Here is an 18,876-nt window from a genome sequence, read left to right as displayed (position 1 = left end):
ATGGCCTCTTTAAAACTGAGTATGGATTTTTGTATTTTATGCATGGGCTTTATCATGGATCACTGTCCTGTTTAAAGATGATTTTTGCCTTATGCTCAATGCTGGGGAGTCTCTGCCTAGCTCAGCTTAGTACATATATTAAGCAGGTTCAGAATATGACTTGTTGAATAAAATACTATAAAGTACTCTCTTTTATATATATATTTAGGTATTTAACTGTCTCAAAACAAATACTTCATAGATGCATCAATGAAATTATCTTGACAAAGTTCTCTAGCCTCTGCCTACAACAAAAAAACAGTCTCATAGCATGCTTTTGCCACTCCCTTTCTTGATTTTAGGGCTAATGTTTCAAATAATGTTTTGACAGTTTCTATCAGGCAGTGTGTTTTGTGTTTAAACAGTAAAATCTAAGTATTATTTCATCAGACATAACTACCCCATAGAGGTTATTGTTGTGATCTACTCCAGAGGCTGTTGTATTCTGGGTATATACAGTAAGTGCCATGGAATGATATAGTTTTATACTTCTCTTAGTATGTCCATTTTGTTGGTGTGCCTTTTTTGTCTCACTAAGGTCCTTTTTTTTGATTTCTCAGTTTGAAGTACACTATGAAATTGTATGTCATAGTGGGCCTATGTTATTTCACTTTCATGAAGAAATGTATTTTGGTGATTGCTCCTTTACCCTGGCAGTTTCACAAATAATGACCTTGGTATATTTTACTTGGTCACCTCAAATCTTTCTTCCAAGACATGTATATAATATGTACATGTATATACAGTGGTGTGAAAAACTATTTGCCCCCTTCCTGATTTCTTATTCTTTTGCATGTTTGTCACACAAAATGTTTCTGATCATCAAACACATTTAACCATTAGTCAAATATAACACAAGTAAACACAAAATGCAGTTTTTAAATGATGGTTTTATTATTTAGGGAGAAAAAATCCAAACCTACATGGCCCTGTGTGAAAAAGTAATTGCCCCCTGAACCTAATAACTGGTTGGGCCACCCTTAGCAGCAATAACTGCAATCAAGCGTTTGCGATAACTTGCAGTGAGTCTTTTACAGCGCTCTGGAGGAATTTTGACCCACTCATCTTTGCAGAATTGTTGTAATTCAGCTTTATTTGAGGGTTTTCTAGCATGAACCGCCTTTTTAAGGTCATGCCATAGAATCTCAATTGGATTCAGGTCAGGACTTTGACTAGGCCACTCCAAAGTCTTCATTTTGTTTTTCTTCAGCCATTCAGAGGTGGATTTGCTGGTTTGTTTTGGGTCATTGGCCTGTTGCAGCACCCAAGATCGCTTCAGCTTGAGTTGACGAACAGATGGCGGACATTCTCCTTCAGGATTTTTGGTAGACAGTAGAATTCATGGTTCCATCTATCACAGCAAGCCTTCCAGGTCCTGAAGCAGCAAAACAACCCCAGACCATCACATTACCACCACCATATTTTACTGTTGGTATGATGTTCTTTTTCTGAAATGCTGTGTTCCTTTTACGCCAGATGTAACGGGACATTTGCCTTCCAAAAGTTCAACTTTTGTCTCATCAGTCCACAAGGTATTTTCCCTAAAGTCTTGGAAATCATTGAGATGTTTCTTAGCAAAATTGAGACAAGCCCTAATGTTGTTTTTGCTTAACAGTGGTTTGCGTCTTGGAAATCTGCCATGCAGGCCGTTTTTGCCCAGTCTCTCTCTTATGGTGGAGTCATGAACACTGACCTTAATTGAGGCAAGTGAGGCCTGCAGTTCTTTAGACGTTGTCCTGGGGTCTTTTGTGACCTCTCAGATGAGTCGTCTCTGCACTCTTGGGGTAATTTTGGTTGGCCGGCCACTCCTGGGAAGGTTCACCACTGTTCCATGTTTTTGCCATTTGTGGATAATGGCTCTCACTGTGGTTCGCTGGAGTCCCAAAGCTTTAGAAATGGCTTTATAACCTTTACCAGACTGATAGATCTCAATTACTTCTGTTCTCATTTGTTCCTGAATTTCTTTGGATCTTGGCATGATGTCTAGCTTTTGAGGTGCTTTTGGTCTACTTCTCTGTGTCAGGCAGCTCCCATTTAAGTGATTTCTTGATTGAAACAGCTGTGGCAGTAATCAGGCCTGGGGGTGGCTACGGAAATTGAACTCAGGTGTGATACACCACAGTTAGGTTATTTTTTAACAAGGGGGCAATTACTTTTTCACACAGGGCCATGTAGGTTTGCATTTTTTTCCCCCTAAATAATAAAACCATCATTTAAAAACTGCATTTTGTGTTTACTTGTGTTATATTTGACTAATGGTTAAATGTGTTTGATGATCAGAAACATTTTGTGTGACAAACATGCAAAAGAATAAGAAATCAGGAAGGGGGCAAATAGTTTTTCACACCACTGTAATATATGAAAGCGAGATAAGTACTGTACTCCTAATAAATTAGAACTGGCTTTTTAAAATACTTATTTCCAAAAGGAAATGACACCTTTCTTATATTTTTAACTTTTAAAGATGAACACGTGCAATGGACAATACAAGATGAAAGATTTTATTGATTTTCATTTAAACAGGTGCCTCTCTCTATCCCGGCCACGGTTCACCCCAGGAGTGACAGTTGAAGAAGATAACTGCTGTGGTTGCAATGTTATTGCTATCAAGCGTTACTTTCTGGATGAAAATCTTCCGGGAGTTGACATTGTTTACACATCCTGTCATGATGCGGTAGGTCTGTTACTACGGGTTCATTCTTTTCCCATTTTTTTTTTTTTGTTTAAATCACATCTTCATTTGCTCACTTGACCTTTATTTTTAACACAACAGGTTTATGAAACTCCATTTTTTGTCGCAGTGGATCATGGGAAGAAAAAGGTAGTCATTAGCATTCGAGGGACTTTGTCCCCCAAGGTAAGATTGCATCCTACGACTACCTGCCATCAACATTTTAAAAACTGAATGTGCACTAATGATGAAAAGCAGTAGGGGAGCACATTGAACAGTTAGCAGCAAGTCATGCTTTACTAAATTGTGCACCCAATACACTTTCCAAGGAAAGTATATTACTTCAAAGAGGTTACAACACTTTGTTCCTTGACTAGAATTTAATTGGAGTTATTTTTTGTGTACTATAAAGAAATATTTTTTGCAGTGTATGTTATTTTAGTGAATGTTTGCAGTATTTTTTTAACATAGCTCTAAATCACTTGGGTTTGGTCGTGGAGAGTAAAATAATTGCAGTACTATAAATGTATATTTTGGCGATATAGGTGAATCACAAGATGCTCTTAGAAATTATGGATGGATAATTATAGAATTATGTGCATCTTGGAATATATTAATATTTAAAGAATACTCGAACACTGAAAAATGGTGAAATGCTTGTGATGAAAGGAGTTCTAATTTTATATTTTGAAATGAAACTTGTTATATTATTATTATTACTTAAATCTATACTAATAAAAGGCAAAGCCCTCACTGACTGACTGACTGACTCACTCACTCACTCATCACTAATTCTCCAACTTCCCGTGTAGGTGGAAGGCTGAAATTTGGCAGGCTCATTCCATACAGCTTACTTACAAAAGTTAGGCAGGTTTCATTTCGAAATTTTACACGTAATGGTCATAACTGGAACCTATTTTTCGTCCATATATTGTAATAGACTGCAACTTGATGGCCGTTGGAGGCGGAGATGCGTCTTCCGTCTCGCATCATCACGCCTCCCACGTAATTGAGTGCCTGCCCATATAAGGCCGTCCCTCAGCAGCACTCCAATAGAAACACTCTGCCACTAAATATTCAGACGAAGATGAGATGGTCAGGGTGGTGTTTGACACAATCTCAGCAAAACTGCGAGAGAAACTTTTAAGTGCCGGATCTTAGCTAACATTCAATAAAGCCGTGGACATCGCAAGATCGCACGAGATAGCACAGGCACAGCTCAGAAGCTTCAATGCATGTACTCCGAGCGGCTCACGTGAACTGAATATGAACGCAGTAAGCAGAGATCAAGCAAGACCTCTAAAGAGACATTTTGATCACGTCTGCCCTGCAAAAATACTATTAAAGTCAAGCAGCAGGCGTGCGCGCATAGCTGTGCCAGCCTTTGAGATGCTGACTGCGCTTCTGCCTTAAGTCAAAATGAGCACTTTTAATTTTTTTCCTCCTTCCTCTGAGCTATAGCCCAGACAACTGCAAACACGGGATCCCATTTCTAGACCGCGGCAAACTAATATTTAGGCACTTTGCACTTTCTTTTGCACGTATACGATTATGAGGTCGCGGAAGACAAGCACAGGAGTAGAGGACCGACAGTGCCATCCCAACTGGTTAATGGCAGGGACGTCTCACCAGTCTACATGTGACCCACCACGACGGTCCTCAAAAGGCGCTCATATTGTCAGCAAAGACGTCTCTCTACACTATATAAAACAAAAAGGCAAGTTTCCTTTCTTTACACCTTTTTTCCTTTTATCCCGAACCAAAGCCTTTCTCTCTTAACATTGCAGAGGACACAAAACTAATTTTCTTTAATTACTGGTAATGCCGGTAAGGCACATTACCACAGGCAGAAATTTGGACATTCACATAGAAAATGTAATTTCTATACCACAGCCGTCGTGTAACACCTTTCAAAAGGGATCTACTACCGAGAGATGATCCATATACATTTTAGCTGTTGTTAGTACTACTTACCTGTTGTGTTATACCGTCTTTAAAATGTAGTTTACCCAAAACCACTCCAGTAGTGCTCAATGTATCTTTACTTCTTAAAACATTGTTTTACTGTTTAATAACTTATAGACTACATTTTATTTTTTTTCCCTTGCACTCAGTGACCAAAGCTATACACACACATATAGACATATACATATACATATACACATATATACTGTATATACCTGTATGTGTGTGTGTGTGTATATATATATATATATATATATATATACATACAGTGGTGTGAAAAACTATTTGCCCCCTTCCTGATTTCTTATTCTTTTGCATGTTTGTCACACAAAATGTTTCTGATCATCAAACACATTTAACCATTAGTCAAATATAACACAAGTAAACACAAAATGCAGTTTTTAAATGATGGTTTTATTTTTAGGGAGAAAAAAATCCAAACCTATATGGCCCTGTGTGAAAAAGTAATTGCCGCCTGAACCTAATAACTGGTTGGGCCACCCTTAGCAGCAATAACTGCAATCAAGCGTTTGCGATAACTTGCAATGAGTCTTTTACAGCGCTCTGGAGGAATTTTGACCCACTCATCTTTGCAGAATTGTTGTAATTCAGCTTTATTTGAGGGTTTTCTAGCATGAACCGCCTTTTTAAGGTCATGCCATAGCATCTCAATTGGATTCAGGTCAGGACTTTGACTAGGCCACTCCAAAGTCTTCATTTTGTTTTTCTTCAGCCATTCAGAGGTGTATTTGCTGGTTTGTTTTGGGTCATTGGCCTGTTGCAGCACCCAAGATCGCTTCAGCTTGAGTTGACGAACAGATGGCCGGACATTCTCCTTCAGGATTTTTGGTAGACAGTAGAATTCATGGTTCCATCTATCACAGCAAGCCTTCCAGGTCCTGAAGCAGCAAAACAACCCCAGACCATCACACTACCACCACCATATTTTACTGTTGGTATGATGTTCTTTTTCTGAAATGCTGTGTTCCTTTTACGCCAGATGTAATGGGACATTTTCCTTCCAAAAAGTTCAACTTTTGTCTCATCAGTCCACAAGGTATTTTCCCTAAAGTCTTGGCAATCATTGAGATGTTTCGTAGCAAAATTGAGACGAGCCCTAATGTTCTTTTTGCTTAACAGTGGTTTGTGTCTTGGAAATCTGCCATGCAGGCCGTTTTTGCCCAGTCTCTTTCTTATGGTGGAGTCGTGAACACTGACCTTGATGGAGGCAAGTGAGGCCTGCAGTTCTTTAGACGTTGTCCTGGGGTCTTTTGTGACCTCTCAGATGAGTCGTCTCTGCGCTCTTGGGGTAATTTTGGTCGGCCGGCCACTCCTGGGAAGGTTCACCACTGTTCCATGTTTTTGCACTTTGTGGATAATGGCTCTCACTGTGGTTCGCTGGAGTCCCAAAGCTTTAGAAATGGCTTTATAACCTTTACCAGACTGATAGATCTCAGTTACTTCTGTTCTCATTTGTTCCTGAATTTTTTTGGATCTTGGCATGATGTCTAGCTTTTGAGGTGCTTTTGGTCTACTTCTCTGTGTCAGGCAGCTCCTATTTAAGTGATTTCTTGATTGAAACTGGTGGGGCAGTAATCAGGCCTGCGGGTGGCTACGGAAATTGAACTCAGGTGTGATACACCACAGTTAGGTTATTTTTTAACAAGGGGCAATTACTTTTTCACACAGGGCCATGTAGGTTTGGATTTTTTCTCCCTAAATAATAAAAACCATCATTTAAAAACTGCATTTTGTGTTTACTTGTGTTATATTTGACTAATGGTTAAATGTGTTTGATAATCAGAAACATTTTGTGTGACAAACATGCAAAAGAATAAGAAATCAGGAAGGGGGCAAATAGTTTTTCACACCACTGTATATATATATACTAATAAAAGGCAAAGCCCTCACTGACTCAATCACTCACTCACTCACTAACTCATCACTAATTCTCCAACTTCCTGTGTAGGTAGAAGGCTGAAATTTTGCAGGTTCATTCCTTACAGCTTACTTACAAAAGTTGGGCAGGTTTCATTTCGAAACTCTACCGGTAATGGTCATAACTGGAACCCATTTTTTTGTCCATATACTATAATAGACTTCTGCTCGATGCCCATGGGAGGCGGAGGATGCGCCTCCCGTAATTTAGTGCCTGCCCATATAAGGCCGTCCATCAGCGGCAATCCAATAGAAACACTGCCGCTAAATATTCACGCGTGAAGGACTGTGCTTATGCAGAGGAAGATGAGATGGTCAGGGTGGTGTTTGGCACAAACTCAGCGAAACTGCGAGAGAAACTTTTAAGTGCAGGGTCTTAGCTAACATTAAATACAGCCGTAGACATCGCACGAGATGGCACCAGCACAGCTGGGAACCTTCGATGCATGTACACCGAGCAGCTCATGTGAAATGACGCAGTGCACAGACAAAAAGCAACAGTTCCAAAGAGTGCTGAACAAAAACCGAATTACACAATTGAGAAGGCAGCAAAACAATATAAAGCGTGTGACACATACAAGCATATTCATAACTGCAGCTACTGTGGAAACAAAGCACACGTTATTAAAAGTCAATGTCCCGCTAAAGGAAGACAGTGTAAAAAAAAAACCCGTGCATGCAGTGTGTCACGTCTCAAATAAAGAGGAAGACGAGCTGTTTATTGATGCAGTAAGAAACGAATCGGTGAATGAAACCTGTTATCTTTACAACGATTGACAAACACGGAATGTAACTTGAACACAACACATCCTACAAATACGAACCTGATTGAAAGAAATAATGATAATCAAATCCTTGATGACAGCAACACTCATAACACTCACAAAACAATTACTGTATATTGACAATCATGTTACATTATTTTTAAAATGTTCCCTTTTCTTTTTCATAACTTCTTTAACACACTACTTCTCCGCTGCGAAGCGTATATATATATATACCCCGATCTACATACTCTCAGACAAACCACACACCATGGCGCAATGGTAGAGGCTTCACCTCTAGTACCGAGGTTCGATTCCCGAGAGGGGATGCACTGAGTATGTACGCCTGATGACCCCAAAATTAGGCCAAAACAAGTGTTGTGTACTGTTTTCATTATTTCACAGTACAACTATTTCAATACACTGTATATATATATATACTTACATATATATACACACACATACATATATATTAGCGCTTCCCGATTCATTTTACCCTCGCATCCCCTTGGTTTGAGACGTATCAAAAAATATGCGCTTAACGCAGAAAGACAAATCACCAATTGAAGCTTTATGAATAATGGATACTTTATTCGCCATCAATGATTGTTTTGGTAAAGCCATACTCAGTGTAATCATTAGATGAACTGTAAAAAAGTAAGAGCGAGGGGAGGGTGACTTATTGAGGCACGCAGGCGAAACCACAATAGCACGCATGCTCGATGTAGTGCGCGTCAACTCGATCTGAATTGCGCAATCGAACACATTCGAAAAAATATAACTTTATAACTATAGTTCAAGAAATCATATGTTTGTATGGTTATTGTTATATATTTTAAGCCCTTAGAAACTCTCCCACACTGTTTATAAATATTCTCTGCACAGTTATACAGTAAACCCTTATTTATCGCGTTTAATCCGCTCCAGACAGATAAATGAATTTCCACGTAGTAGGATTCTTTATTTATAAATCTTTATTTATAAATATTTGCGCAGTTAGAGCATAGAAAACCTGTTTACGACTTTCTAAATACGATTTTAATATTATTAGAGCCCTCTAGACATGAAATAACACCCTTTAGTCAAAAGTTTAAACTGTGCTCCATGACAAGACAGAGATGACAGTTCTTTTTCACAAAAGAATGCAAACATATCTTCTCTTCAAAGGAGCGACATGAGGAGCAGAGAATATCAGAGAGAGAAAAGTAAACATAAATCAATAGGGCTGTTGTGCTTTTAAGTAAACAAAGCACCGCGATAAAGCCGCCGCAGTGAAGGGATCAATGTTAAGGTTGTCTTTTCAGCATTTTTTAGAGGAGCGTCCGTATCTTCTAAGCAAACAGCCTCTGTGCAAACAGCCCCTCTGCTCACACACCCTCTGTCAGGCGCAGAGTAAAGCAAACACGCAAAAATCAATACGGGCTGTTAGAGCTTTGAAATGTGCGAACGTGTATCATTGAGGAGTTTTATTTAATATGTAATACATACTCTGATTGGGTAGCTTCTAAGCCATCCGCCAATAGAGTCCCTTGTATGAAATCAACTGGGCAAACAAATTGAGGAAGCATGTACCATAAATTAAAAGACCCATTGTCCACAGAAAGCCGCGAACCAGCGAAAAATCCGTGATATATATTTAGATAAGCTTACATTTAAAATCCGCTATAGAGTGAAGCTGCGAAAGTCGAAGTGCGATATAGCGAGGGATCACTGTGTGTATATATATATATATATATATATATATATATATATATATATATATATGTATATATATATATATATATATATATATATATATATATGTATATATATATATATATATATATATGTATATATGTATATATATATATATATATATATATATATATATATATATGTATATATATATATATATATATATATATATATATATATATATATATATATATATATATATATATATATATATATATATATATATATATATATATATATATGTATATATATATATATATATATATATATATATGTATATATATATATATATGTATATATATATATATGTGTGTATATATATATATATATATATATATATATATATGTATATATATATATATATATATATATATATATATATGTATATATATATATATATATATATATATATATATATATATATATATATATATATATATATATATATATATATATATATATATATATATATATATATATATATATATATATATATATATATATATATATATATATATATATATATATATATATATATATATACAGTAATATATATCATCAGTAATCCTCCTCGATCTGGGGTTATGCTCCAGACCCCCGCGATAGGTGAAAATCCGCGAAGTAGAAACCATATGTTTGTATGGTTATTTTTTTATATATTTTAAGCACTTATAAACTCTCCCACACTGTTAACCTTATTAGAGCCATCTAGACATGAAATAACACCCTTTAGTCAAAAGTTTAAACTGTGCTCCATGACAAGACTGAGATGGCAGTTCTTTCTCACAATTAAAAGAATGCAAACATATCTTCTCTTCAAAGGAGCGCCGTCAGGAGCAGAGAATGTCAGAGAGAGCGCTCGCTAAGAAAAGCAATCAAAAAATCAATACGTGCTTTTAAGTATGCAGAAGCACTGCGATAAAGCTGCATTTTTTAGAGTAGTGTCCGTATCTTCTAGGCAAACAGCCTCTGTGCAAACAGCCCCTCTGCTCACACCCCCTCCGTCAGGCAGAGAGAGTGAGAGAGAGGTAGAGATAAGCAAACAATCAAGCACCACGCGGGAAGCACATTGTATATCATTGAGGAGTTTTATTTAATACTAGCCAATCCGCGGCGTACCATACGCCGCATAATCAGGCCGGTTTTTTAATAATTTTTAAGCACAGGGAGAAAGTTTAACATTTGCAAAATCGGTAATGTAATAAATCAGCAAGAAAAGCAACATTGTAACAATGCACGGAACGAACCAACACACAATCGTCCGTGCGGCGTAACGAGGTGTGAGGGGGGTGTGTACAACGTGCAGCAGCATCTAAGAAGACGCATGTTTGTCACGGATGCGAATTACTGTATGTAGCGTGTACAACACTTTGCTATGCTGAACTCAGTCGTGCGTCGTAACTGAAAACTCGTTTTTTAAAGACTGCTAACTTCATTGTGTTTTAACCTCAGTTGTAAAGGAATGTTTTAATGATACCATGGGATACCCCTCGCAAACAGTTTTACACGCTGCATATGGCGATTCACCTCCTGAGAAACATGCCTCTATTAACAGTCAACGTGTGGGAGGGGGGTGTGTACAAAGGGTAGGGACGAAAACAGTGGGAGCGTATGAGTCGCACTTAGTGGGAATTCCACGGTTGCAGCCCGAATGGGGTTCAATGGCTTACCCACGCCTAGACACACGCTCAATCTCATGCATAATTATTTATTGAATGGTAAACACTTCTGGAAAGACACGGTTGTCTAAAACAGGTTAGTGTGAGAATACAACAGTAAGTGAATGAAAAGATGGAACTCTGGAGAGAGCAAAATACAACACAATAGTGAACCCGCGGCATAACAAACGCCGCATAATTATTTATTGATGGTTGAACACTTCTGGAAAGACACAGGGACACCCCTCGCAAACTGTTCTACACGCCGCATACAGTAATTCACATCTGCGACAAACAAACTGTTTTACACAATGCATACAGCGAATCACATCCGCGACATGATTTTTCCTAGATGGTCCTGTCGCGTCCACCCTCGCACTCGAAGCATACATACTGCCTGCTCATGTGCCCGGTCGCAAGCCGCGTCCAGCCTTGTTCTTGAAGCATTCACACCGCCTGGTCATGTGTCCGCTCGCAAGAGAAACTCACGGAGAGCCGCCCACCAGCTGCCTGTGTGTGCGCCTCTGTTTTTCTCAGGCGGGCCTTTCTCTTGCGCTGCCTCTGTGTGAACCGGTCAGGCACAGAGAAGGTGAGCTGCTGACAGAGCGTCTCGACTGTTGCAGGGCCTGTATTGGTGAAGCAGGTGAGACGGTAATGAAACAGAGGCACAGGGCTTATTGGTTTTTAAAGACTGATTCCTTCATTGTACTTTAACCTCAGTTTTAAAGGATTGTTTTAAGGATCCCATGGGATACCCCTCGCAAACCGTTTCACACGCTGCATATGGCGATTCACCTCCGCGAGCTTAGTGAATCCACGCCCCTTTCGGCGTGCTTTTCATGGTTGTCTTGCCTTAGTGAATTATATATATAGATGTAATACATGCTCTGATTGGGTAGCTTCTAAGCCATCCGCCAATAGCGTCCCTTGTATGAAATCAACTGGGCAAAGAAACTGAGGAAGCATGTACCATAAATTAAAAGACCCATTGTCCACTGAAAGCCGCGAACCAGCGAAAAATCCGTAATATATATTTAGATGTGCTTACGTTTAAAATCCGCGATAGAGTGAAGCCGCGAAAGTCGAAGCACAATATAGCGAGGGATTACTGTATATGTATATATATGTGGATGTATGTGTGTATATATATATATATATATATATATATATATATATATATATATATATATATATATATATATATATGTTTATATGTGTGTGTGTGTATATATATATTTATATATATACTGTATATGACAGCTGACACTCATCCCTCACAACAGTGACAAAACAATTACATTGACAATCATGTTACGTTATTTTCAAAATGTTTCCTTTTCTTTTTCATTACTTTTTTAACACACTACTTCTCCGCTGCGAAGCGTGGGTATTTTGCTAGTGTATGTATAAATATATATATATATATACAGTGGTGTGAAAAACTGTTTGCCCCCTTCCTGATTTCTTATTCTTTTGCATGTTTGTCACACAAAATGTTTCTGATCATCAAACACATTTAACCATTAGTCAAATATAACACAAGTAAACACAAAATGCGGTTTTTAAATGATAGTTTTATTATTTAGGGAGAAAAAATCCAAACCTACATGGCCCTGTGTGAAAAAGTAATTGCCCCCTGAACCTAATAACTGGTTGGGCCACCCTTAGCAGCAATAACTGCAATCAAGCCTTTGCGATAACTTGCAATGAGTCTTTTACAGCGCTCTGGAGGAATTTTGGCCCACTCATCTTTGCAGAATTGTTGTAATTCAGCTTTATTTGAGGGTTTTCTAGCATGAAGCGCCTTTTTAAGGTCATGCCATAGCATCTCAATTGGATTCAGGTCAGGACTTTGACTAGGCCACTCCAAAGTCTTCATTTTGTTTTTCTTCAGCCATTCAGAGGTGGATTTGCTGGTGTGTTTTGGGTCATTGTCCTGTTGCAGCACCCAAGATCGCTTCAGCTTGAGTTGACAAACAGATGGCGGACATTCTCCTTCAGGATTTTTGGTAGACAGTAGAATTCATGGTTCCATCTATCACAGCAAGCCTTCCAGGTCCTGAAGCAGCAAAACAACCCCAGACCATCACACTACCACCACCATATTTTACTGTTGGTATGATGTTCTTTTCTGAAATGCTGTGTTCCTTTTACGCCAGATGTAGCGGGACATTTGCCTTCCAAAAGTTCAACTTTTGTCTCATCAGTCCACAAGGTATTTTCCCAAAAGTCTTGGCAATCATTGAGATGTTTCTTAGCAAAATTGAGACGAGCCCTAATGTTCTTTTTGCTTAACAGTGGTTTGCGTCTTGAAATCTGCCATGCAGGCCATTTTTGCCCAGTCTCTTTCTTATGGTGGAGTCGTGAACACTGACCTTAATTGAGGCAAGTGAGGCCTGCAGTTCTTTAGACGTTGTCCTGGGGTCTTTTTGTGACCTCTCGGATGAGTCGTCTCTGCGCTCTTGGGGTAAGTTTGGTCGGCCGGCCACTCCTGGGAAGGTTCACCACTGATTTGTGGATAATGGCTCTCACTGTGGTTCACTGGAGTCCCAAAGCTTTAAAATGGCTTTATAACCTTTACCAGACTGATAGATCTCAATTACTTCTGTTCTCATTTGTTCCTGAATTTCTTTGGATCTTGGCATGATGTCTAGCTTTTGAGGTGCTTTTGGTCTACTTCTCTGTGTCAGGCAGCTCCTATTGAAGGGATTTCTTGATTGAAACAGGTGTGGCAGTAATCAGGCCTGGGGGGGCTATGGAAATTGAACTCAGGTGTGATACACCACAGTTAGGTGATTTTTGAACAAGGGGCAATTACTTTTTCACACAGGGCCATGTAGGTTTGGATTTTTTCTCCCTAAATAATAAAACCATCATTTAAAACTGCATTTTGTGTTTACTTGTGTTATATTTGACTAATGGTTAAATGTGTTTGATGATCAGAAACATTTTGTGTGACAAACATGCAAAAGAATAAGAAATCAGGAAGGGGCAAATAGTTTTTCACACCACTGTATATACACACATACACATATATATAATTTGTGTGCGTGTGTATGTATGTATGCATGTGTGTGTATATATAATGTAGATAGGTGTGTGTATATGTGTATATATATATATATATATATGTATATATATATATATATATATATTTATGTATGTATATGTGCATATATATATATGTATATGTGTATATATATATATTTGTGTATATATGTAGATATTTGTATATATGTACAGTGGAACCTCTAGATACGATCTCCTCTGTATACGAGAAATTCAAGATAAGAGGAAAGTATGAGCGAAAAATTCGGATCTAAATACGAGCATTGGCTCGCGTAACGAGCCACGAGCCAGGCTGTGGTTATGCGTGACGCGTTTCCCGATCCGCTTCGGCTCGGAGATTCACCCAAGCTGACGCTGCCAGCCCGTCCGCTCACTCAGTGTTTCTTGTTCTCCCATAGCGTGAGGATCTACGCGTTTGTGCGCTTGTGATTTCATTGTTTCGCTGTAGCAGTTTGCTGTATAAGCGTATCCAAAAATATCGCGGACATGCAGACGGAGAATAGGAGACGATTGCCCTTAAGACGAGAGAGAGAGAGGCGCAAGCGAGAGATAAGAGAGAGAGAGAGAGACACGTGTGTGCAAGCGAGAGAGATAAGGAGAGATGGAGGCGCGCGCGAGCGAGTGAAATAAGGATAGAGAGAGAGAGAGAGAGAGAGAGAGAAGGCGAGAGAGAAATAAGGATAAGGAGAGAGAGCGCAGAGAGAGAACAACCATCAGCTCAGTTATGCTCACATAACGCTCAGCAGACAAAGTGTATCCATACTACTTGTATTGCAAGACATTGCTCGTTTTATCAATTCAAAATTAATTTAAAAATTTAGCTCGTCTTGCAAAACACTCGTAAATCAATTTACTTGCAAACCGAGGTTCCACTTGTATATATTATTTATCAGTGTTATTTGTTAGGAAAATTGATTTTTATATTGATATTTTTGGGGGTGCGGAACGGATTAACTGGATTTCCATTATTTTCAATGGGGAAGTTTGTTCTAGATACGAGAAATTCGCTATACAAGCTCAGTGGTGGAACGAATTAAACTCAGTATCTCGAGGTTCCACTGTATATATATATATATGAAGATATGTATGTGTGTATATATATATATATATATATATATATATATATACAGTAATCCTTCTCGATCCTTGGGTTATGCTCCAGACCCCCCCGCGATAGGTAAAAATCCGCGAAGTAGAAACCATATGTTTGTATGGTTATTTTTATATATTTTAAGCCCTTATAAACTCTCCCTCACTGTTTATAAATATTCCCTGCACAGTTATACAGCATAATCCCTTTGTATTCTCTTAGATATTAGGTAAGATTCATTGAAATTATGTATTTAAACACACTGTTTATATACAGTAAAACCTAAATATTATTTTAAAGATATCGAGTGTCTCCGATATCACATATGTTACAGCCATTACAATACAGTAGACAGGCCACCAGCAATAAATACGTACATTGCAAGAAAAATTGTATACAGTAAATGTGTGTACAGTGACACTAAACATACGTACATGTACTAAGTACTGTAAGTAGAAAATTAATTATAGTTACTCACCAACAAGGACACGACGACTTGTCCAATAACGATGAGTTTAGTTTTACTGCACAACAAAGGAGAGCGTTACAGCTCTTCTAAAGGAGCCTCTTCAGGAAACTGTATATCACCGTCGTTGTTCTTTTTCCGGCAGACTTCAATCCAAATTCCTAAAGCAGATTCCATCCAGACTACTGCCTTATTACATCCACTTACAACTCATTTTGCACCCTGGTTAAAAGGACACTGCGGCCGTAGATCTTATATTCCTTTCCTACTTTTTAATTAAAAAGAATCATAGCCTCACTGAAGCAGTAGCAGGAGAAGATCATTTTGAAGCCATAATGAAGGGCTTGACTACGCACAAAGATAAACACTAAAGAGCACAAAAGTTAACTCTTTACACAGCGAAACACGTTGATACTGAATGAGCGAGACAAGACTTCCTGGTTAACACTGCATTCAGCATACAGGAACTTAACTGCGTGCTCTGATTGGTTAGCTTTTCAGTCAGGAGGACTTAACTGCGTGCACTGATTGGTTAGCTTCTCAGTCATCCGCCAATAGCGTCCCTTGTATGAAATCAACTGGGCAAACCAACTGAGGAAGCATGTACAGGAAGTAAAAAGACCCATTATCGGCAGAACCCGCGAAGCAGCGAAAAATCCGCATTACTGTATATATATTAGTTATGCTTACATATAAAATCCGCGACAGAGTGAAGCCACGAAAATCGAAGCACGATATACCGAGTGATTACTGTGTGTGTATATGTATATATATATATATGTATATATATATATGTGTGTATATGTATATATATATATTGTTGCATGCGGCTGGGGGTGGAGCCCAGCCGGGACGCCCAGGAGGACTGGAGGAGGGCTTGTGCCTCCTCTAGACCACGAGGGGGCGACTGCCCTGGTTGTGTTGGGGGCCATGGGTAGAGGGCTTTGAAGCCCAACCCTGTAGGGGCCCGTGGCCACCGCCAGGTGGCGCCTCCATGCCTGAACAGCCCTGAACCTCAGCACTTCCGCCACACCAGGAAGTGCTGGGGGGTAGAGGAGCAGGGACACCCAGAGGGCTTCCGGGTGCGCAGCCAGCACTTCCGCCACACAGGGGTGTGTCCGCAGAAGATTGCCGGGAAGCAACTGGAGCCCATCCGGGTTCCTATATAAGGGGCCGCCTCCCCTCATTCAGTAGCAAGAGTCGGGTGGAAGAGGACGGAGCTCGAGAGTGGAGTGGAGGCGGCCAGAAAGAAAGGCATTTGATGACTGTGAGTCCTGGACTTTAGGGGATCGGTGCTGGAGGCACTGGGACGTGCACTGATACAACTGTAAATATAATCTGTAAATAAACGTGTGTTGGGTGCGAAAACGTCTGCCTGTCTGTGTCCGGGTCCAGTTCCACTATATATATATATATATATATATATGTACTGTATATACAGTATATATATATATATATATATATAGATAGATAGATACTTTATTAATCCCAAGGGGAAATTCACAATATATATGTATATGTAGACTCAAACCTATTATGACAGCACCACTAAAAAGGAGGTGTGTCAGACGTCGTGGTACTATCTATCTATCTATCTATTTTCTGATGCAGCTTGACGAAAACAACTTCGTGACGCTGCTGCCAAATGCACAAAACAATTACATTGACAATCATGTTGTTATTTTGAAAATGTTTCCTTTTCTTTTTCATTACTTCTTTAACACACTACTTCTCCGCTGCGAAGCGCGGGTATTTTGCTAGTAAGTCATATATGTGACCGCTTGATTCATGATTTATGGCCAAAAGCACATAAGTGAGAGTGAAATTTAGTTTCTTGCAGATATTGTGATATTTAAAGGAATACTACTACTAAAATTATATTTTTATATGGTACTTACCCAATGTGGTTTATAGTGATGACTGAGAAAAATGTGAAATTTTATGTGCTCATGGAAAACTGAGATATGATGGCCAACACTGGACAAACAGAAAACAATATCAAAAATTTTCAATTAACTAATCTGACATTACTCATGATATAATCTACATGTCAAGTTATCCTCTTATATGCTCACAAAATGCAAAATATAAGCATTTTTCCTAAAATATTGTTAAATAAATACCTATGAAACATGAAAGTAGTACAGAAACAGAAAATTATTTACACAGGGTCACATTTTTGAATTGAAGACTGGACTCGCATCCAGTGAATGAGAGGGAGAAGCACACATAATAATTCTATACTTAGTTTGTATTTTAAGGATTTTTTTTCAGCCATACTGTGCAGGTCAGGCACTGCTGGCAGAGTTCTGTAAGAGTATTGATTAAAATATTTGCCGTAAAAATAATAATAAAATAATTATTACTTACTAAGAAAATAGCCCGTTTCTGGAAATTCCAGGAAACAGAGAACCTTCTTGGCATTTGTTCTGAAAAACCCCAAGAAATGCTTTCTCATCAATTTTTTTGTGTAAAATTTAAAAGAAAGGCAATCAATGCATAATAAGATGGAAAAGTTGGACTGTAAAATGGTGCTAATAGTAATAAATACATAAAAATACAAGTATTGTATGTAAATTTTTTTATGGGGACTATTTATATGAGTGTAAAACTTTTTAAATATTAAAACCAATGTGACTTACTGAATGTTGTTTATCTTCACTGCACTCTGCAATATCACAGTGTTGAATTTGATGACTTTTGACATTCATGTTTGTATGCTTCTGAAACATCAAAAATGCATTGTGAACCACAATCAATAGAACCTTGAAATATAAATTGTTTAATTCACCGGAGCTAATATTAGGCCACATGTAAAATCAGCATCATATAATAGGTTTTATAAGGTTTAGGGCCAAGATTCTAGTCATCCCTTACTTAATCATAGATCTCAGTTTTAAAAATATTAAGTCAGCGAAAATGGGTACAAATCATAAAGATATAAACTGTATATCTATTTACTTTTTCATTTATTCTGTAGTCGCAGTAAATTACTCAAGGTTTCTCAAGATTTAACCTCCCATTCAAAGTTGTTTAATAACTTTTTTGTCCATATACCATAATTATTTATTATAATTAATTTTTCATTTCTGCTTTAAAATTAGTAAATGTACTGTAACACACCACACCATTTTCTAAGTTTCCTTAATGGAGTTGAGTCACTGGGGAGCTGGAGGCCTAACCATCAAGCATAGGGCAAAAGGCAGGAGCAGAACACCAACCCATTGCAAGGTGAACACACGCACACTTGGTGGCCAATTTAACATCAACAATCCAGCTATCCTGTATGTCTTTGGACTGTGTCAGGAAACCCATGCAGACACAGTGAGAACACACAAACTACACAAATGGAGTACCCAGGATGTTAACCCTGATCTCCTTACTGCGAGGCAGCAGCACTACCCATGCACCACCGTACCACCCAATTAGTAAATATAATAAAATAAAATAATTTTCAGGCTCTTAAATCAAAAAATGTAAAT

The 18,876-nt window shown here is 38.4% G+C and overlaps 1 protein-coding gene across 2 annotated transcripts in view; it reads left to right on the top strand.

Moving 5' to 3' along the window:
* Nucleotides 1-18,876, top strand: part of dagla (diacylglycerol lipase, alpha) — a 326,959-nt gene that overhangs the window by 242,306 nt on the left and 65,777 nt on the right. For both annotated transcript variants that reach the window (XM_039755392.1, XM_039755401.1), the window contains 2 exons: nt 2,563-2,713; nt 2,813-2,896. In XM_039755392.1, coding sequence (XP_039611326.1) covers nt 2,563-2,713; nt 2,813-2,896 — 235 coding nt within the window. The remainder of the gene's footprint in view (nt 1-2,562; nt 2,714-2,812; nt 2,897-18,876) is intronic.

This window comes from Polypterus senegalus, chromosome 1, assembly GCF_016835505.1.
Source record: "Polypterus senegalus isolate Bchr_013 chromosome 1, ASM1683550v1, whole genome shotgun sequence".
In the NCBI taxonomy this organism is placed as follows: Eukaryota; Metazoa; Chordata; class Cladistia; order Polypteriformes; family Polypteridae; genus Polypterus; species Polypterus senegalus.
This window is presented reverse-complemented; position numbering and strand designations above follow the sequence as displayed.